Raw genomic sequence first — 22,194 nt, 5'->3', positions numbered from 1 at the left:
CGGGTTCTGGTAGAGGAAGTGGTGAGAGGTGACTTTGATGCTGGACACACACTCAGGGGCCAGGTCCTAGACGGTTTTGTGGGAGCTTTGTCAATCCTACTGGGAGGCATAGAGGGTTTTTCAAAGCAGGGAGGGATGTGACCATTTTTGTGGACTGTAAAGCTCACTTCAAGTGGGGGAGAGTGGATTGGAAGGGACACGGGTCAGTGGCGGTGGTCTGATGATGGCCTGGTCCAGGGTGGAGCCATGGAGTGGACAGAGGTGGGTAGAATTGCTATGGAACACTCACAGGCCTTGGTGAGTGAGGGAGTGAGTGAAAGGAGGCCCCACAATGAATCCCAAGTCCTAGTTGCCTTAACGCATTTGCACAGCTCCATGGGGTGGCAAGGGCTACCCATGCCTCTTTGGTGTGAGGCCCTTCAAGCCATCAGGCCTCCCTCAAGCCACCCTCCTGACCCTGCGTGAGTCTGTGCATGCAAAACGGGCCCATTCCAGGAACCCTTGCCATGGGCGTTGCAGCAGGACAGCTCCCAAACACCCGGGTGAGTGGAGGAAGGAGCCCGCAGCACACAGAAACACCAATCTGTCCAGTTTGTAATGGCTTTTATTAATATATTATGCTACAAAAATATTTTTGGCAAAATAACATTAATAGCATCTTTCTTTGTCTTCTATTATACTCTTAAAGAACTCTTCATGACAATTCACAGCGGTGAGGGGTGATTAAAGAACAACACCATGAGTACCTTCCAGATACATTGAGAGCAGAAGCTTGTGTGGAGCAGCGCAGCATGCCAGGGGCCGTCAGCAACCTCGAGCCTCAGGAAGGGGCTGCACCTCCTTTGGCCAAGAGCTGACCTACCCATCCTAGCCACCAGAGACCCAAAAGTTCTGAGAGCCCTTTGTCTGGGCAGCTTGTGGGAGACATCTGAGACTTGGGTCCACTCAAAGCTTACTTTCCCCACAGCGGGACTTGGAAAGGAGGGGCTTGCGAGCCATGTCATCCTTCCTCCCTGCCAGAGACTCCCACCTCAGGGCAGCCTGTGGTTCTGAGGGGAAGTCTAACCCTGAGCCAGGGGAGGGCTGGAACTTCACCTTCACAGATCCTCTCCACTATGCCCGGCACCCTCCTTCCTAGCCCCAGAAGACAAGGTCTCCATGTGACAGATGAGGAAATGGGGGCTCTCAGGGGGCAGGGACTTGCCCAAGGTCACCTATCAATATGAAGTATCCAGAGTATCTCTAGAGAGCAACAGTGCAGTTCACCTTTGAAGAAAGGGTGTGGACAGGGGACACTCCATGGAAAGGACCAGGTAGGGCCTAATCAGGTTTTTGTGAGCTTTCTCTTCTCTCCCCAAAGTCAGGGGACAGAGAGAGGAGGAGCTTCGGGCTGTGGCGGCATCTTGGCTCCAGGAAAGCACTCTCCCACCTCCCAGTGGTCCCCCTGCCCAGGCCAGCAGGCAGCTCTGCCAGCTCACAGCAGGTCTGGCTGGGTTGTGGAAGAATAAGGGTGGGGTGCAGGGGGAGCTGGACTGATTCCTGACCCCTACTGCTTTAGACAGCCAGCTGGGGTGATGTTTTTGGCTGCCTAGATGAATTTTTGAAAAAATAACAATGTTCAAAGAACCTGAGTATTACAGAGCCAGGAGGCACCCTCAATGTCATCTACACCGGTCCCTTGCCAAGACTTCAATTTGCTACCACATGTCCAGCCAGTAGGCTCCTGGCCCTGCTAGTACCTCTTCACCAACAGAAAGTGCCCCATGTTTAGGCACCATCTTCCACCCGCTTGGGCTTGGTGGAAGCTATTCCACTGCAGAACTAAATCTATCTCTCTCCTTTCCTACCATCATGCCTTTCTTCCTTTTCTCTTTCCTTCTCTACACATCTTTTGAGCACCATCTTTATGTGAGGTGAGGATACAAAGACAAATCCACATGACCTCTGCCATGAAGTTACCTGCAGTCCTACAGGGCAGCAGATTCACAAATAGGCAGTCATCAAGTGGGCAGTGAGTATTATGAGCAGCTGAGAAAGTACAAAGGCAGCACAGGGGCTTCCTGGGGAAGTGCTGAGTTGATCCTTACAGGATAAGATGTTAGGGAGACAAAGAGAGCTTTTGTCTAGGAAGCAGCATGTATGAAACATCCTGTCCTGTCTGGAAATGACAACTATGATTCCTTTTGGTCAGGCACAAGGTGGGAAGGATGAGACATGGGTGGCAAGCCTATAGGGCCACACGACGAGGCTCTAGAACAGCCAGTGGAGGACTCAGGTTCTTGTCATCATCACTGGAAAACTATCACCAACCTCAATTCTGTCCTGTGCCGCGCAGGATACCATGAAAGCCACAACTTCTCTTGTTTTACCCAAGAGATGGGTAAAACATCTCTTGTCCTTCATGGTGCTTCCTCTTAGGGGAAGGGCTTTTTGCTCCACTTTGAGACCTGTTGTGACAATGGAGCTGGGCTGGAGGCTGGACTGGTGGGATGAGTGGCCTGAATTCCTCAGCTTTCCTTAGTCCCAGTGAAGTTGGGAAGCCATTCATCATGAAGGAAATGCAGTCCAGGTTTTTCAGAAAAAGGACAGGAGAGGGACTCTAGATCTTTGGCCTTCAGCATTGGAGGGGTCCTCAGCTGCCCTTTGTGACTCCTGGGAAGCCTGATTCTTATGCCTGTGCAGTGGGTAATGAGGTTTGCCCTATTTTCACTGGCTGCTGGTACATTAGACCAGTTGCAGGAGACAAGGCCATTGTGACTGGCCCGGGAGAGCTGTTTGGCCCTACTCTCAGCTTTCCTGAGAGGGCACCTTGGGCCACCTGGGGCACATGCTGCCTGCATTTAGGCATGCCACTTAATATGCTGGGGCTCAGGCTTCCTGTCTTTTCTGCCTGCCTCAAGGTCAAATATGGAAGTGTTAAGAAATACACATGCTCTCAAAGGAACGGGGGCATTTTATGAGCTGAGGCAGGTAGAACATTCCACAGGCCTGAGAGGCTGCTTATGGAATGGAGGTGCTCTGACGCAGGATGACAGGATCCTAATGTCCCCCTGAGGATTCCTGGTAGGTGCCTCGGGTTTCCTGTGACAAAAGTCGGCAAGCTGAATTCCTGTCAGACTCTGGCTAGCTTGCTGTCCTTGGGATCAGTGAACTTTGGCTCCGCAAGTCTGACCCACATTGGCTCTGGTTCTCTGCTCGGCACACGTCTACCTAATTCATTGGCTTATCTGTCTTTCTTTAAACCCTTGAATGTTTGGGTGAGGGAGACATTGGAATCCTCAGTCTGCCTAAAGGAGGATCTGGAAAGATGAGGACTGAATCGGCCTGAAGCCAGGGACCAAGACAATGTAACCTAGGACACATCTGCTTGTCCCATCTTGTGAGTGAGTTTTTCTCAGCCAACAGGGGTGGTTACACTCGTTCCATGTGCAGCGAGCTGGCACTGCATGTGTGCAGTAATTACATGCTGCGTTAATTCATCTTTTTGGCCCTGTGCCTGGCACAGATCTGGGCACACAGTCAGGTGCCTGGCCTGCTTCCCCAAATACTTCATCTTTAATTAACCTCGAGCTTGCTCGCCATACATCTCAGGCCATACTTTGCCCAAACAGAGGGGAATTTGGCTTGTGTGTTTCTAATTCTTTTACACTTATCTCATCCCAATAGTGCTCTGCACGATCTGTTTGATGTCCAACTTCCGAGCCTGCTTTATAAGTCAACGAAGTCCTGTCCTGCTCAGAAATAGGAAGTCACATTTTTTTCTTTGCCAAGCATAAACTGATTGCAGCCCCAGCTGAGGTCAAGTTCAGTTTAGAGTATGGTGCCCATGGGGCTGGCTAGACCCTCTGAAGTAGAGGTTCAGGTTTCTGCCAGGTCTCAGGTTCAAACTTGTCCATTGGGGCTGAGATGGAAAGAACTCAGCTGCCTGCCAGGATGCTTGTGGCACCTCTGACCATCCAACACACTGCCCAGAATTCTACCTTTCCATCAGGAAGGCAGATGCCGTGCTGCACTTAGTGGCACTTGGGCCAATCAGGCACCATCAAGCTTTCCAGGGAAACCTATGTACAGTGAGGCAGAGGAGCACTGACTGGAGTCAGGAAGGCTTCCCAGCTGTGCTGCCTTAGGGAAGGGTTTCCCTCTCTGAGTCTGAGTATTGCCCTTACTGTTTCTATGATCTGTTAAGTGACGGGTCTTTCCTGCTCTCAGGATCTAGGTCTCTGTAGGTAATTAGGGAGTCACCAGCCCAGCTGAGGGTTCAGGGCTTGACTGGCCTACCTGGGGCTTCAGCCATCACCCTAGGAAGGGGAGGGACCAATGAAGTCTTGCTGAGTCTTGACTACCTGTCTTCTGTCACTGGTTGCTGTCTCTTAGGGACTCCAAGACAGTGCCCCAACCTACCCTTTGATTTGGCAGGAAAGCTTCTCCTGGAGCAAAGATGTGACAAACTAAGGGACCAGAAAAACAGCACATACTGTTGCTAGAGCCCTTTGGTTACAGGGACATCAAAAGTACCTGGTAGAACAGTGTCTTTGGCTGGCCTTGGGAGCTGGTCCCAGGGTGGGTGGGAGCTGCCCTGGGCTGAGAGAATATGCCAGAACATGGACCACAACACAAGGGTCACTTGGTATCATACTGACCTGAAGCTGTGTGACCTTGGGCAAGTCCCTCTGCCTCTATGGGGGGTTTGTTTCCCCCATATGGGAAATGGGGATCATTATACCTCATAGCAGTGGTGTAAAGAACCACGATGAAGTGGGTATGCAAAGCACCCCCTGATACTGCAGGGTGTTCTCATCACACTGTCATTACTGTAACTGGCAACCCTTAGTGCCCTTCTCCCTAGAATTGCCCTCTGTGCCCACTCCTGTCCTTTGGCCCAGCTTATTCCACTCGGCCACGACTCCACAGTCCCTCTGATCCAAGCTGGAGCGATGACAGCGGGACTGAGGGGCCTGGAGCTACCTGCTCACTTGCTCTGTGACCTTGGGCAGCCCTGCCTCGCTCTCTCTGAATCTCAGGGTAACTGTTTGTTCTGTGGGACTGGGGGCTGCCTATCTTGATACCTGGCATCGCCTCTCCCATCCCACCCCTGCACTTTGGTTGAAACACTCACCTAGCGCTCTGGAGGGCCAGTTCACAGACGCTCAGGGGTTGATAATAGCAGCATTCTCTTTCCTAATGTACCTTTCCAGGCCCCAGGATGCATCTCAGGGAGGGGAGGACAGGCAGCAATTCACACCTCTGTCTCCCAAATCCAGCTTCACAAAAGCTAAGCCTGTCTGCCTGTCCCACCCTTGGCAGTCCCCATGGTGGGGAAGCCAAGCCTGACCCAGGAGGCTCTGGAGATACAGGAGCAAAACCAGTTCAAAGCCAGGGCCAGCACAGGTCATAGATGTCTTGGCAACCTGGGTCCCTCTTTGGGTTGCTGTTAGGGTTAATTCAGGGGTTACAATATAGGCCTCATAAAAATAGTTTTATCGGTAGAATAAATACATTTTTTTCTCTTTTAATATGGACACATATTTTACAAAAGAGCCCCATAGCACTATGGGAAATTAAGACCTTCTACAAAAAAGAAGATGTAACTTGGGTATGATAAAGCTCTAGTGTTCTAAAGGGTCCTATCTGGACTGCCCTTGAGGTGGTGGCACTCCCAGAGGTGGAGGCGGGGGCCACGGGGGTGGCCGCAGACCCTCACGTGGTTTCTCTGGCTTCTTTGTACACGGTGGCCGAGGTCAGGAGGGCCCGAGAGTGTGTAGCAGGAAGGGGGCGGCAATGGTGGCAGCCACAGCAGCGAGAAGGCCCAGGGCCGGCGCGGAGCTGCTGGTGGGCCCTGTTGGGTCCTGTTGGTGGAGCTGGTCGGAGAGCTGGAAGGGGGGCTTGGCGGTCCCAGAGCTGGGGGTGGGCTGGAGAGCCAGTGGTGGCGGCGAGGCGGTGGTGCTGGAAGGGAGGAAACACATGGCAGAGTGACTGTCAGCCTCCTCAGCCTGGGCGGAGGCCTCGGGGGCTCAGATTTGACTTTATCACATCTATGTTTTTTTCTCATAAAAGGAGATGGGGACTTGTACATGGAAGATGAGCCTCCCAGGGCCACACAGCCACTCTGGCTGACCCACAGAGGCTGTGTTTGTCCTCCTGTGCCGGGAAGTAGGGTCGGGCCAGGGCCACCTGTGATTGATCATAAGAATGGGTCTCAGATAGAAAGAAGTCATAGTGTTAGGGAAGAGACAGCTCTGGGGTCTCCAGGGTGCTCAACTTCCATTCCTGTCCACAGGGGCCCCTGCTCCCTGCTGTTTCCCCTCCAAGTGAGCTACCAGCTTCTCCATGCTTGTCACAACCATGATTTACTGTGGATCCCTGAGTCCAGAACTTTATAAATAGTGTTTCTGGTCCTCACAACAAATCTTCACAATGAGTGTCATTGCCCCTCTCAGCAGATAAAACTGAGGCTTAGTGAGGTCCCTGGTGCCCAGGCTGCAGGGGAAAGTGGGGTGGTACACGCACGGGGCCAGCACGGTGTGTGCACAGGGAGTGTTAGTGAAATGTACAGTCATTCACAAATCACAAATGTGTAATCCAGGTCCAAGGTAACAAGTGAGATGTCTGGCTCAAGAAAGCTTACATCGCAGAGGGGAGGGAGGGAAACAGAAAGAAACAAGAGCAGATGTGGCAGGAAGGACAGGCTGAGCCCAGGGGACCTTGCGCAGTTGGAGAGGGAGGGCTGAGGAGCAGGAAAAGACATAGGAAAAGCACGAAGAAAGAGAGACACAGATGAGGCAGGGACCAGGGATCGAGCAAGAGAGAGGACAGTGACAGAGGTCTGATGAAGAGAGGCCACGAGGGGAGCCATCTGACAGACCTGTGGCTAAGAGGGACAGGCTCTGGGGTGAAGGAGGTGGTCAGGCCACCAAGCAGTGGCCGAGCCTGCTCACAGAGCGCCCCATCAGGCTTAGGCGGGACTGCAGGGGAGGCGGGTAAACGGTGTGTGTGGGGGTGCCTGTCCCACACAGGGCCAGAAAGGCCTCCTCATGACAACAGGGAGAGGCAGGGCCGCTGTTACCTCATGTTCTTAGGAAGAAACTGAGGCACAGAGGTTAACTCACCCAGAACAGAAGGCAGGGTCAGAGTGTGGAACTGGACAGCCTAGAGACAGGCTGGTAACCTCGAGGTGGGTGGGGTGGTCTCTGGGGGGTCTGCAGCATGGGTGCGCCTTCGAGTGGGGCCCTGCCTGCTTCCTGGAGCTTGCCTCCATTCCCTGTCAGCTGCTCATTCTCTTGAACATCTGGGGGTGCCCTTGGCTTTCCTCTTTTGGGCTAGGCCACCAGGTCAAAACAGCTGGTAATAATCACTGGGATGAGACCTAGAATTCCTACGTCCTAGGGGGATCCCTGTCACACAGCTCAAGCTCAGTTTCCACCGCGGTGGGTACACAGGGGAACCCGGACGTCACCAAGCATACCCCTCCTCCACCAGACTCAGGCTGGGACCTCGGCTTGGGAGAGGGCACCAAGTGGTCTTGGGCACCATTTCCTAGTTTGGTGGAAGCCAGGAAAGGAAGGGCTCCTTGTCTGCTGCCCTGGCTCTCTTTCTGCCCTACTTTGGCAATGCTCTGACCGCTAGACCTCATTGGATCTCTTGCAAGGTTCTTTCCAACCTGATGTCAGAGGTGCGATGTACCATGATCCTTTGTCTGCTGAAAGTCTCAAAGGAGCCATGAGGAGAGGAGGAGTCAACACTTGCTGACTCCCACCCAGAGCGCACAACACGGTGTTCCTGAACAGCGTGTGCATGAGGGGAGACGGGGTGGCCAGGTGGTGTCTAATGTCCCTTGGACCTTGCAGCATCAGGGTGCTGTGCTTTCCAGCTGTGCAGGCTTCACACCTGCAACCCATCCTGTGGTGATCTTGCTCCAACACGCTGACCACAACGTTCACAGCTCCTCAGCACACACCCTACACCCACAGTCTTGCTGCCATTGTCCCGCTCACCTTCGAAGACCTGCCTCCTTCCCCTTCCTGCAGCCCTCAGTGCCAGCTGCTAGTTAAGGCTCCCACCAACTCTTGCACATTTCTCACTGACCTCATTGTGTGGCAGGCTTATCTCACACGGGTTTCAATGTGTAAAGTCCTGGAATACCGCCTGGTCCCTAGGAGGTGTGAGATGATGTCGGCTATTTTTAGCATCATGATTATTTCTATGTCTGTGTCTCTTCCGCTTACAATGTCCTCTTTATGGACACTTAGAATGCACTGGCAGATGCTGGGCTCAGCGTGACACCTGTGTCATTTTCTTATGATTCCCATCGCCATGATGGGCAAACCGAGCTTGAAGTAGGTGAGATTTCTTGCCAGAGATGAGATGCACGGGGCCCACCTGCCTCCCCACCTGAGCCACGGGGAAGCGGGTGATGGAGACGTGAGGAGCGTCTGAGTGAAGGCTGTGGAGAAGGACGGGACCCTGCAGCCTCCTTTGACCTTAGCCTCTGTGCCTGGCAAGGGTCTCTATCCTGCCTTCTTTTCTAATGAAATGAAAAACTAAGAAAACACACACAACACCAAAAGCCCATAAAGATCCCTGACCTGCTTATGCCTGACGCTTTGGCTCTAGCAGCTGGGAGGTTGAGGGCGGCTTCAGAGGAGCAGACTGTCTTGCCCTGAGAAGTGGCCGGGCTGGGAAAGGCGAGACCAAGTAGGAGCTGTGAAAACTGTCTCATAAGGCGCCCGGAGGCATTTTCTTTTACGCTTTGAAAACTGAAGATGAAAACTCCCCCTCAGAGCTTGAGTGGGGCTTTTATTGCTTGGAAGGAGGCCCAGGGAAATGAAGTGGGACCGGGGAGGGAGAAGAGCCCCCCAAATGCTCCCACCCTACCTCCCTGCCCCATTCTGTTCACAAAGCTCAGCTCCCCTGTCCAGGTCCCTACCCCCTCCTAGGCTCAGGCCGGGGAAAACTGCCTGATGGCAAAAAGGCCTTGAGGCCAAACCAAACACCCAGAGCATTCCCAGGCTCTGCAGAGAACTGGCACAGCAGAGCCAAGTCTGCTCAGAGCTGGCAGGGCCCCTGGGCCTGCGTGGAAGGCAGAAGCCCCTCGTCAGCCTGAGTTATGCTCCTGGCTTGCTGTGAGACAGGACCAGAGCTCTCCTCCAGGCCTCAGTTTCCCCACATATACAGTGAAGGAGCAGGAACAGACCCAGGGACTTTAAACTGTGTTCCAGTGGCAAGAGACTGGGATCTTAGGCAGAGGCCCAAGGGGGAGAAAGCACAGAAAAGCAAGGTTGGTGCTGAGACAGTGTTGTCTGCCCCAGAGGTCCCTGCTGAGGGCTCCCTTGAGTGGGGCCAAATCTCAGCATTCGAGGTCTTGAAGAGTGAGTGGTCCAAGGTTAAGTGCTAGACATCACAGCCTTAACTTTCTTGCCAATACTAGGGCCTGGTGTCTGAGCATGGGAGGACTTTCTTAGAGAGCTTCAAGGAGCTGCAGAGGAGACAAGCCTCGAAGTGTATAGCGCCTGGGTCATCGGAGCCTTGCTGCTGGGGGGGTAGAGCCCTCCATGTGACCTGCCAGGGGTGACTCCATGTGATAACTGTCTGGGCCTCAGACTCTGGGTCCAGCAGGTCAGACAGAGGCAGAGATCCAGTTTACCTAAAGCCCGATCTCCTAATCTATCTCAGCAGCTTTTACCCCTTGTCCCCAGGTCTCCTGCACTGGGGAAGCTTTCACACTTCACTCGGCCCAAAGACCATAGGCAGACTGGCATGATTCCTAAAAGTTTCATAGCAGCCCAGAGCTGGAAGGGCCTGTCTATCCCTGAGATGCAAAACTGGGAGGAGATGAGAACTTTCCAGGTCATCTAGGACCTGAGATTCTCGGGCTCTTCCAATGACACCATACTGAGGGGCCATTTGTCTCTGTCCCCAACCTGAGCTAACCACATGACTGGGTAGCTGGTATGTGCAACTATAGCCACCACACATAGATGCCCACCTCTGTTAGGCTAGGGAGAGCTCCCAGCCTTCTCCTAATGGCTTTTTTAAGACTTTAAGCCTACGGTCTACTAAAGGGTCTTGAATAGCTTCCAGCTGGGGAGAGGCTAGGTGGGCAGACCAGAGCAGACTCTAAAAGTCAAAGGCATCCACACGAGTGGCAGTTATTACAATGTTACTGCTGATCTGATACCAGCTTAGTGCTTTACAGGCACTAAATCTCTTTGTCTCAAAGCAAATACGAGGAGGGGCTGAGATTTGCACCTTGGTCTGTCTGTTGTCTGTGCTTTATTTCCTTGGATGATTCTGCTTCTTATGAGGGCATCTTCCAGTGGGGGCATCTTCCACCACTCTGGCCATCCCAGGAGAAGCGCTGGTTGTGTTACAGGAACTGGGGCTGGGGAATTTGGGCAGAAAGGGCAGGAGGATACAGTTCCTCCAATAACAGGGTGGTGGGGAGGAACACCATGTCTCCTCCCCTCTGCTCAAACCTCAGGTGAGACAGACCCAGAGGGCAAAGAGCCCTGGTACAGTGTGTCCTGTATCCCCTGCACTTGGTTGGTGGGACTCGCCAAAGCTTTGTGTCTGTCATTTACTGATGCCCACCTATGGGCTTTGCTTTGGGTCTTGCGCAGCACTCAGAAGCTACTCTTTCCTACACCTGTGTAATATCGCTCTCCTTCCAATCCTGATGGGCCAGCCACTCTGCTCGCTTATTTATGCAACTTTCAACCCTCAAAGTACACACACACACACACCTGTGCTCCTGAAGACTTTTGGTCCTGGAGACCAAGAGCTAGCATGACCTCCAGACCTCAGCCAAGAGCCTAATTGTGCAAAAAGAGACACAGAAGGATCGCAACATGTCCACATGGCACGAGAAGGGCTTCTGCTCTGGCTTGCCCTGGTCACACCCTTCCTTGCTGCCTGCCTCTGGCTCTCAGAGGTGGGGGATCCTGGAGACTGCTTCACTGCTGCGCAGCCATCTGTGGACACACGCTCAGCCCTTTCCATGGGTCGCCATAAATCATCCTGGCACGGGCTGCTGCTTCTCTAAACTTCCTCTGCTGTGTTTACATCTCGGGTAATGGGTAATGAGGGGCGAGGGGAGGCCATCCTGCTCCAGGTGGTGTCCCAGCCTGGTGCTCACAACCCACACCCCACCCCACCCCCTCTGCCTTGTACTCCACTCCACAGCCAATAAACCCCAGCAAGGCCTCAGGTGACCCAGAGCAGTGCAGCCCAAGCCCTGATCGCCATGGACCTCCAGTCCAGAAACACAGGGAAGAACCGTGGTGTGGACAGTGGGGACAGGGCAAGGGTTGCCTTGGGGTGGGGGAGGAGGGAAAGCCCAGGCAGGTGTGGGTGGGAAGGGCACACTTACATGGTAGTGGGTGACGAATGTGATCTTTAGTGTTAGACGCAAACACTCCAGGACTTTATGTGTTCTTAGGCAAGTTCCCTGATCTGGCTGAGTCTATTTCCTTGCTTATAAAATGGCTTGGCCTTCCGTGTCTCTTGGCAGAACCGGGATGCCGTAGGTGTGAGCACCTGGCACAGAGCAGAGCCCAGTGAATTCACTTGTACCCCTCTTGGAGCAGAAAGCAGCAAGCTCACAGGTGTGGAGGAGTCCTGGCACCCGGCCTGGCAGGAACAGGCCCTGCAGGACCTGGGCAGAAGGAGCAGTAGGGGAAGTGGGGAAGGAGGCGAGGGTCCTGCATCTGGGCAGTGTTCTCGGTGGCCACAGGGAACTCAGGATCACAAACTGAGCAGGTACAATGGTCAAGGGAAAGGCTGGCAGACCTGTTAGGGCCCTGCTGCAGGGCTGCAGGCAGAAGAGGGAGAGGGCAAAGGGGGGGTGACTCCCATGGGACTTAGGGGGAGGAAAGTGGGAGACTCTGAACTCCAAGGAAAAGTGTGAGAAGGACTACAGATGTGTTTCAGGCTGTCACCAGAGAGATCTCTTCTGCCCGCTCCCTTAAGTTGGGGCACCCAAGACGGTGGAGTGAGTTCACCAGGAGCCAGGGAGTCTGTGCCCTACACCTGGGCCTCTTGGGGAGCTCAGGGCCTGGTTCCTTGAGAAGCAGCATGAGACTTTTAATCCACAGGCTGCCCTTTGGTGAAAACTTCCCTCTCCACACTGACCAGATGGAAGAGAGTTAGCCAACTACCATGTACTCGTTGGGATGCAGAAGGGGCTGCCCTCCACCAAAGAAAAGCCATTTTCTTCTCCTGAAACTAGGTTCTGTGTTTCACACGCACGTGTTGTGCAAAGGAAACTGTTTGGAGTCATTTGCCTGCATTTACCTTTCAGATACGGTTAGGGACTGGGGGCCTGTTGCTGGAGCTGACAGCCCAGCCTTCTGTCACCCTCTGTGTTGGAGCCTTTGCTAGCTCGGTCTCCTGGTCACCCTGACAAGCTGATCAGGCTTGCAAGTGACCAAACTAATTGCAGCTCATAATTAGCTGCCAGCTCCTTCTCCCCCTGAGCCTTGCTGGCAGCCTGCAAGCCCCGCTCCCCTCAGAAGGAAGTGCCCTCACTCCTAGTTACAAAGGGGAGCCAGGGCTGGGTGCTTGGCCCAGATGTGTCCCAGCCAATAGAGCTACAGCAACACCTCTGCCTCGGGCATGCAGGGCCTGGGAGTGCTCTGCAGAAATACATTTCCAACAACCCATCGGGTGCTTTGAAACCAATGCCCAAAAGCTCAGTGGGATTGATACTGATTTTCTGGAAATATCTTCAAAATACGTCCTTTATGATGGGAACGGGGTTATATTGATCCTTTATCAATGGCTGAGTTATCTGGCTGCTGGAGAAGCAGAATTTGGGAAGTGGAAGGCAGCCCCTGATTCCCTGGGTGGTGGGGCCCTCAAGCTCCAGGCCTTGGTTCATCCTTAAGTATAATTGCGCCAGCGCTTCCCAAAACTCCTCAGAGGAATCTCCAGGTGCAATCTACAAGGCTCCCTGGGCCCCTGGTCATTGGTTTATTTAGAAGTACTGAAGGTGATTCTGTCAAGGTTGTTGAGGAAAATCTTGGGTGCTATCTGTAAGGTCCAGATGGGGACTCTGGATTCCAAAATCTCACTGCTGAGTCACTAGGTCCAGGGCTGGGCTGTTGCACTGGGTGGGGATCTGCCCTTTCACTGATAGTCTGTCCTTGAGATATTCCTGATGCTCTGGTGACATTATTTACTATGTAGGGAGATTCTCACCACACAAGGGAATCTAGGGAGATGGCTCTGTATAGCGGCTGCGCGTGGAGGATGGCAGACAGCATCTTGGTGACAGCAGGAGCTTTGGTGACAGACAGGCCAAGGAGGGAGGCAGAAGGAGTGTACAGAAAGAATATGGAAGGTCTTAGTACATTAGGATGATTTCTGCACCTGCCCATTTACAATAAGCTCTACCACGAAAACCCTGTGACAGAGCCTCAGCATTTGGGTATCAGTCCCCTTCTATCTCCTTTCTTATACAGAGTGAGGCCCTTCTGTAGCCCGCCGCCATGGTGTCATTGTTCAGACCTACCAGGCACAGGGAGCTTAGGCCCTGTGGTGTAACCAGGCTGTGGTGTTTGCTCCTGGTTTTGTCTCCAGTCCACAGGACGAATGGAGCCCCCAGCATACTGGATGCAGCCCAGGGAGACCAAAGCAGACTTATCTACTGCACTTGAGTAAGTTTCTATTTTTCCACCTTTAAAATGCAGAGAATTATACTTGCTTTGGTACTGAGAATAAAACTGCAGGGTCAGATGTAAATGTTCCTTTGTGAGCCCTTAAGGACACTCTAGGGGATCCTTTGTGAACATGGAAGAGCAAGCCTAGAAGTTCAGATACCCCCTGGCATGGTTGCTCAGAGCAGGGCTCACGGATGACAGCACCCTGGCGTGGGGAGGCTGACACCCAGCTCCCGGGCAATCTTCCTGCCCTAACTCACCTGTCCTCGATTCGGACCCAGAGGTCGTTGAACTGCCTTGGCCGCTGGTGCTTGTTCTGCCTCTTGTGCCACTTCTTCTGTCGCCCAAACTCCTCCAGCTGGCTAAGGCTGTCAGGGAGCAGCAGGTGTGGGGACAGGGCTGAATCCTCCTCTTCGGGGGTGGCAGTGGGGGTTGCTGAGGGTGCTTCAGGGATGGCGGCAGCTGGGGTGGCTGGGGCTGGGCTGGCTGAAATTTCCTCTGGAGGGGGCGCTGAGCTCCTGGCAGCAGGGCTGGAAAGGGAAACAGCTCGTGAATATGTCATGTGTGCACAACAAGGAATCTAATTTGGTGGGAAAGCTGACAGCAGGAGTCGATGCCAGAGTGCCCCTGCTGGGCCCAGCAAGAGGATCCCAGGAAAACCACTGTCTGTGGTGAGAGACAGAGCATTCATTCCTTCTTCTGATTTGGCCAATGCATCTTTATTGAGCTCCCACCCTGCAGGAGACACTGGCCTCGTGATATCAGCAGTGACCCAAACAGATGCCACCCTTGCTCATATTCCCAAGCTAAAGGTAGAGGAAGCCACACAGGATGGCAGATGCCCACAGCTACTGAGAACACAGAGGAGAGGAGGGCACAAAAGCATGCCATGTGCTGGTCCAGGAAGGTGGTGTCACCAGTAGGTGACACATGGACTCTGGACATGAGGACATTCCTCTGGGGCATATGTGATCCTGGTCAGGGTCTCACTCATCAACAGTCTGAGGGACTGTAGGCGAATCCCTAGCCTCACTGTGCCTTGGTCTCCTTTCTATAAGATGGGGCTATGACCGTGTGCACCTCACATGGGCTGCCTGAGGATGGTGTAGGCAAACACAAACAAAGTGCTTCTCACACTGTCTGGCAATAGTAAGCAGCACGAGGACCTTAGCTGTCAACACTATTTGTGTTGATCATATTTAATTCATCCCATCATCCGTGCCTGAGTTCAACACACATCTACTGTGCACCTTTTCAGTGGAGGTAGGACACGGTCAGGTCCTTAGAGATGGAGCTGGAGGCAGACAAATGAGAGGTTCACATCTGGTTCCATGACCCGCAGGCTGTGGGACTAAGGGCCAACTCTGCTGTCATCTCAAGCTGCTGTACATGGGGAGTGACACCACTGGTACCTCTTCCATGGGGCTGTCATGGGGGTGGATGAGGAGAAAGCTCAACCCTGCTCAGAACTAACAAGCCTCCTTCTGATTCAGCCAACAAGCAAAAGGACCTGGGTGTCGGGCAGGCAAGGAAGCACCATGTGGGTGTGCTCATGGAATTCTGTCCCATGTGGGCATGTGCACGTGCACCTCTCAGTTGAGGTGCATCCTCCACTCTTCTGCCCTTTATTCTTTCCTCTCCACGATCCCAGAGGAATTCCTCTGGGAGGAAGGCTGGGAGTAGTTTTCAGAACTGTCTGAGTGGGCAGCTTGCAAGGGAAGGTGGTACCTAAGACCACAAGCAGCCTGTCCTCCCAACTGCACTCCCACTCTCCACAATGACAGAGAGGCTTCTTCCTCTTTGAAGAAATAAAGGGCCATCGGCTCAGCCTCTCCCAGCCCCCACGGCAACCCCAGATTCCCAGGGTCCAGGCTGCTGGAGATGCTGCAGCTGTTGGGAAGATAATTCAAAACAGTCAGACAAAAAGATAGATCCAGGAAGCACCTGTGGTTGAGGATGGCTTTTATTGTTGGAGCCTCCTCAGCATCCCTTCCCCCTCTGCCCCGCCAGCTGCCTGTTTCTCTGTGTAGGAGGCTAGGCCTGAGAGCCTTCAGAGCAGAGACTGTGGGGGTACAGTGGGGGAACCCTCACCTCCAATGCCTGGGCTCTGAAATTAAAAGGTTCTCCACCCGGCAGCCTTGTGGGCTGCCTGCCTCCTGTGCCCTGGCTGGCCACACACAATGAGCTTCAAGGGGAAAGCCTTGAGAACACGAGGGCAGGGGTGGGGCAGGGGAACAGAGGGAACCTGAGGAACACCATGACCCTGAGGCTACCTTAGATCTCTCAAACACCCGCAACCTCAATACATGCTGCTGCGTGCTGGGCTCAAGTGATTCCAGCACAAAGAGCAGTCTTTTAGGTTAACCCAGATGAGAAGAGGTGGGCGGCTGGGATGGAGTCCCAATGCCAGTGTTTGTAAATTTTTTTGGAAGGACCATGCAGCCTGGGGAGCTTTGGTCCGGGTCTAGGAGTCTAGTGACTCAGGCTCAACCCCATAGCCTCATCTCTGAAGATCAAGGTCACAATCTTCCCCAGTGCCCATGCCATCACCAGAGTGGGTACAGAAGTGACTAGAGCTCAGGAGCACCAGGAGCCAGACTCGTCTCTTACAACAAGCTGTGTTTTACCTGCAGGTGCCACCCCTTTTCGGCTTAGGTTCCTCAAAGACAAGTTAGCGAGACTCACAGTTCCTGCCTTGAGGATGTTGTGAGGATTAAGTGAGAGAGAAGCACTTGAAGTTCAGTACAGAGTAAGTAGCAAATAATTATTGGCTATGATTATTCAAGCTTCTTTTGGACTCTGGGTCTTGTAACATCAGGGACAGGAGCTGAAGTCATGCTGTGCCCAGCCTTGTGTGTTGATGGGGAAAGTTCCTGCATAAAATCTTGGGCATGGGCTGCATTGGACCCCGAGTTTGAGGATCCTGACACTGACTTCTAGGGCTACCCAGGACCCAGCCCGGCTCTTGTCTGGTGCTGGTGCTGTAGACTCACAAGCGGAGCTGGTCCCTCCCCTTGGGTAGCTTCCAGACTTGGTGAGGGTGGATGGGAACTCCTACAGGAGAAGAAGATGGGGGACAGTGGCTCTGTGAACCCCATGGGTGTGCCTTGGCAGGAAAGTCAGGAGCTAGGGACACAGCCTGAGGTGGCAATGGAGAAGGCGAGGGCGCTGCGGGAAGAGGTCAGGCTGTGGCACATCCTCCCATGGCAGCATCTTGATTCTGGGTTGGGGCATCCACTGAGTCCTCCCCCGAGGGGTCACTTCTACCCCATCTCTTTAATTCACCAGTGTTGAATCCCAAGCCACTTGTGCATCCTAGTGCTGCTCACCGGGATTCCCTGGTGGGATTTAGATTTCCACTGCATGCCCTGCTTTGACCTCCCATCAAGAATGTACACAGACCTTCTCCCCACTCTCCCACCTCCAGATCCCCTCTGTCATGGTCTCTGGTCTCGCCTGTCCCCATGAGCACCCATTTCACCACAAGCTTCTTTACCACTCTACCCACGGTCCTGAGCAGGAAGGCAGGGGCAGCCAGCCATGTGGCACGTGGTTCCATCTGAACCGTGGCCAGGCACTGGCAGACCAGCCATCCAGTCCCAAGATGCCCTCAGACGCCCTGCTACTCACCTGTCGATGGCCTTCCCAGCAGGTGTGTGGTCCACTTCTAGCCCTGCTTGCCGCAGAACATCAATGACAGTGTTGTTCCCCAGGAAGTGACCTGGAACACAAGACACAGAGTATGCTCAGCCACATGCCAGGATGCCAGTCAGTGGGGACAACTTGGGCCACCCCCTGGGTTTGTGTCTGGGTCAGCAGGCTGCACCAGTCAGGGCCTCAGACTCCCTGAGAGGCAGTATGGCCCAGTGGGCAAGGTACGGTCCTAGTGCTGCCATGCCTGGGTCCATGTCCTGGCTGTGATGCTCACAAGCTCCCCATGCCTCAGCTGCCTCATCTGCAGAGAGGACTTACTGTCCTTCCCCAGGGTTGCTGCAAGGACAATAGCTGGCTGGTGGCGAGGCCTCCAAGTGCTTCCTGCTGCATCACCAAGTCTCCTGCACCTAGCTGACCCTGCCCCTTCTTTCCAATCTCACTAGGCCTAATGCCAAGAAACCCTCCAGACCCAGCAGGTCCATGGCTCATTTTTTTTTTTTTTTTGTTTTTTCTCCGGTACCGGGAACCGAACTCACGACCTTGCGCTTGCCAGGCAGGTGCTTTTGCTGCTGAGCTAAACCCCCAGCCCCCCATGGCTCATTCTTATAAGCTCCATCAGCAGACTTCTGTCAGCATGGGAGCGGGGTCTCTGTGTTTTTCAAGGGTCCGCTCAACAGGTCTCGGGGGACAGAACGCACATAGCCACTGTCTTGCAAATGCCCGGCACAGTCACCTGGGTCTGAGCATTCATTTGTTCACCATCTCTCTACCCAGCTTGTGTGGAGCACATGTGGCAGCCCAGGGTCTGGCATGGCCACTGAGAACTCACTGAGGTATAAGATCCCAGTGGAGGAGACACAGTCTCAGTGGCCTAGAGGAGGTGCCCAAGAAAACCATCCCTCCACACATGGTCTTCCTCTCACCACCCGCCACTCTTCATTCGTTCAGTATTTATGACATGCTCGCTCTGGGGCCAGCACTCTGTGAAACACTGTGAACACTGAAATGGATAATTTAATCCCAAGTCCCAGAAGAGAGGGGAACGGGTCTTCCTTCACCAGGAAGCAGGTCCAAGGCTGGGAACTCAGGGGAAGCCCTTCGCAGGTTCTGCATAGGAAGACTCTCAGGGAGGCCAATGATGGTGGACACAGGTGCTGCTGGGAGTCAGTGTCCAGGGATGCCCCTCTGCCTCCCAGGTCTCTGTCTCCCCACCTTTCCAGTGTGAGCAGGGTCAGTTTGGAAGAGTGCTTGCCCAGATCCGGGGGCCCTCCCCACTGTGAGTCTCCCCTGTGGGCCCACCTCCGGGGGCAGCACTCTTCCTTCCTGCTCACCATTCATTCCAGAACCTGGGGGAAATCCTGTCCCATGACACTGATTGCCTATGACAGGTGGTGACAGGTGGGAAGTAGGGAGGTCAACATACCGACAGTCCCGGGGAGGTAGAAGGGAGTAGAGTGGACAAGCGGTAGGCTTCTGGCACAGAGGGGTCAGCAGGGCCTGCACAGGGGCTGTAACCTCTCACACCTCCCCCAGCCCAGCCATCTTCCTGTTCCTGCCTGCCACAGTCCCTGCGGACACACCTGGGCATCATGGGAAAGATCACGGATTGGGACTGGCAAAGGGTTCTAGCCCAGTATCCGTTCACCCAGCACCCCCAGTGCCCTCAGTTTCCTCTCAGGAAGAGGAAGGGACTGGGTCACACAGTGTTCGGGGGCCCCTCTGGCTCAGTCTATGGGGGAGGAGTTTGTTTGACTCAAGGCTTTTATGAAAAGATATTTTGCCCTCCCTTCCCCCTCTGACTGAGTACACAGCTAGTGCTAGACAGCTGTGAACGGTAACAGCAGTGGAGCAAACAGAACAATGCAGGGGGAAGCACAGAGGCTGTGCGTGCGTGTACGTAGGAGGCACCTAGCCAGCCAGGGATAGGGCAGACTTCCTGGAGGAGGCATTGTTAGTGAGGTGAGGATGGAGGGTGCAGCACTGAGCAAGATGCTCTGGGGGTGGTGGGGGTGGGAGGCACTTGTGGGACATTGGCCTCAGAGATGCACACAACACAGGCACAACCAGATCCTCTCAGGGCTCTCAGCCTGGCCTTACGCAGCTGAGCACAGGAGACTCAGGCTTCTGCCGTGCTGACTCTCCCCTCAGTCTGTGATCCCGAGCAGTGGACTTCCTGCCACGAGTCTCTGCTTCCCCATGTGTCAGGCGGGCCAGTAGCCCTTGGACCAGCTCTCTGAGCAGCTGTAAAGCCATCCTGAGGCAGAGGAGTGCATGTCCTTTGGAAAGGCCAGAGTGCCATCCTGAGTGGTGACCTGGCTTGGACAGAGCCAGCCCTAATCTGGCTTGCCCCCTGGTATAGTTGGGCAGAAGGGCACAGGGAGTAGCAGGCTTCAAGCTGCAGATTGTACCCCCGGCAACGCCTGGCCTCTGCTCCAGCAGCTTCCATGAAGACCTGTGTTTGAAGACCTGGGCCTTGTGGCCTGACTGTTGTCCTGCCTCTATCCAGAGGACCTCAAGAGCCCCCAGCAAAGACAGAGAGCTTCAGGTACACAGGTACAGCAGCAGACTGTTGACTGCAGTATGGCTGGGAGAGCCTAGGAATGCTCAGAGGGGCCCATGCCCTGCCACAACCTTGACCTCAAGAGCCTCTCAGGTTGCTGCTGCACCTGCGAGCACCCCTTGGCAGTGTTCTCCATGTCAGCGCAGGGCTCTGAGCCATTCTGTCAACCTCAAGGCCCCCAGACACTACTGGTCTCCTGAAGACCACAAAGAGAAGACTTGAGGTTGTGGCCAGAAGGAAGCAATCACTTTGAATTCCCATCCTTTTTTCCCCCTTGGCCAGACCACACTGTCCTCCCTCACGCCCCCTATGGTGGGAGGAATGGTGCCCCCGCTGCCCTTCACACAGCCCTGCAAGGCAGTGCTCCACGCAGCTGTGCCTTGGGACTGTGTGGTATAAGCCGTATGCGCCCAGCCCATGTGCCCACCACCCACCCTCTCTGTGGCTTGGTCTCAGGGGACCCCACAGTGGGTTGGTGACAGCTACATCTTCCCAGGGCCCACCCTGTGTGCTGCTCACACGCCCTCTCCCCTCCTTTTCCCTGCCTAATAAATGTGGGGGCCCTGGGTCTCCTTCCCTTTACTCTATCCACGCCCCAGGCACAAACACCAGGCCATGTTCAATTTCCATACCATGCCGATGGCTCTGGCATTGTCATCTTAGTCAACTCCCTTTTTCCAGCCACCTCACCCTTCACAGAACCCAGCACAGCTCGCCCTCTCTCCAAGCAGGTCCTGGGCCCCACTGGCTCTGCTGGCCCAGCCAAATCACCCTGTGTGGACTCTTCATCCTCCTCGTCCTCCTCCAGTGAGAGACCCTGATGCCACCTCCTGGACACTCATGCCGGTGCCTGCAGAGAACACTCCGTTCTTGCTGGTTTCCCCTCCTCATTGCAGCTAAATGGGCCTGCCAGGTCCAGAACTGACAGCTGGAGCATGCTCTCAAGGAGCCACCTGAGGGAGGACTGGGAGTTCTTCAAGGACTCTGCCAGGCCCGATTCATCTTTGTCCTAGAGCTAAGCTGGAGTCAGGCACACTTCAGTGGCTCTGTGAATGCTTGTTGAATGAATGAGAGACACAACCTCTTACTTCATATCCTTTCCATGATCTCATCTTATCCCCAGGAGACCCGCGTCCCCTCCTTCCATAGCCCAGTGCTGTTCTACTCACTGGCGATGCTCCTCCCGGTCCCACCAGTCCCGGGAGCCTGGCCCCTGCAGCAGCCCCTTGAGTAGTCAGGGTCCAGCACATGCTGTCCCCAGGGGCTGGCAGACAGGGCTTAGGTTTGCCTCCAAGGTCAGAAATCCTGAAACAAGGACCACACCCATCCTGGAACCTGCAGGAAGGTTGCGGAAAGTTTCCAAAGGGCTCCATCGTGTTGGGGCTCAGCCTGCCTGGCTTGTCCATGCTCCCTGGGTCTCCTGGCCACTGCTCAGCAGCTCTCTCCAGCACTGACTTCCAGCTGTTCTCTGGCCAGCGCTCTGCAGAAAGACATGTTCCACTTCATCTGCTGCGGCTGCCCAGACAGCAGAAGAGGAAGAAGGGATCAGGGCAGTGGGAGGGGGCACCCGCAGGCACGGGGACAAGGAGGGAGGCCGGGGACAGCAGAGACGTCACAGAGGAGCATGGAAGAGCAAGGGAGCTCTGAAAAACAGACAGAAGGACTGAGAAGGGCAGGGGTGGTGGGTCAGAGATGGGCAGCAAGAGACAGAATGGGAAGGGGAGAGGGAAGGGGAGACACCAAGACAGAAAGAAGCAAGGACAGGCCAACGAGACGCAAAGACACAGAGACAGAGAGTGAAATGGGGAAAGGAGGAAGAGGAGAGGATGCAGAGAACCCAGAAGCTAGCGCAAAGGGCATGGTGGAAGAGACACAAGCTGCTGAAGTGTCGGGGAAGGCTCCCTGGAGGAGGATTCATGAGGCAGATGCGGCTGAATTGGAGGGGAAGACAAGGGAGGCGAGGCGGCTGGGTCCAGAGGGGCATCAGCATCTTTAAAATGGTGAGGCTGGGTGAGTCCTGACTCCTTTGAAAGAACATTCACTTACAAACAGGAAGGGTTGCCCCGCTCAGCGGTTATAGGCGCTGTGAGCTTCAGAGCAGAGAAAAAAGTTCACTTTTCAGGGTGCAAGCAGGACTGTGCCAGGGCAGAATGTCTGAGGAGCAGAGTGCTGGCCAGACCTAGCCCTGACCTTCTGCTGGGCACAACCTGACAGCCCCAGTGCTCCTCTATGGGAAAAGGCAGGTAGGACAGAGCGGCGACGGAAAACTTGGCTCATTAGCTGATAGTGTGGTCTGGGCAGGTTCCTCCCTTCTCTGTGTCTCCC

General features: G+C 54.4%; 1 protein-coding gene across 1 annotated transcript in view; it reads right to left on the bottom strand.

Annotated features, from left to right (window-relative positions):
• Positions 1-598: 598 nt before the first annotated feature.
• Positions 599-22,194, bottom strand: part of Trabd2b (TraB domain containing 2B) — a 205,211-nt gene continuing 183,615 nt past the window's right edge. The window contains exons 5-7 of the mRNA XM_005398637.2: positions 17,286-17,376; positions 13,916-14,185; positions 599-5,943 (exon numbers count right to left, since the gene is read on the bottom strand). Of these exons, the coding sequence (XP_005398694.1) occupies positions 5,739-5,943; positions 13,916-14,185; positions 17,286-17,376 (566 nt within the window). The 3' untranslated portion in view covers positions 599-5,738. The remainder of the gene's footprint in view (positions 5,944-13,915; positions 14,186-17,285; positions 17,377-22,194) is intronic.

This window comes from Chinchilla lanigera, unplaced genomic scaffold (genome assembly GCF_000276665.1).
Source record: "Chinchilla lanigera isolate Chin_1 unplaced genomic scaffold, ChiLan1.0 scaffold00063, whole genome shotgun sequence".
NCBI lineage: Eukaryota > Metazoa > Chordata > Mammalia > Rodentia > Chinchillidae > Chinchilla > Chinchilla lanigera.
This window is presented reverse-complemented; position numbering and strand designations above follow the sequence as displayed.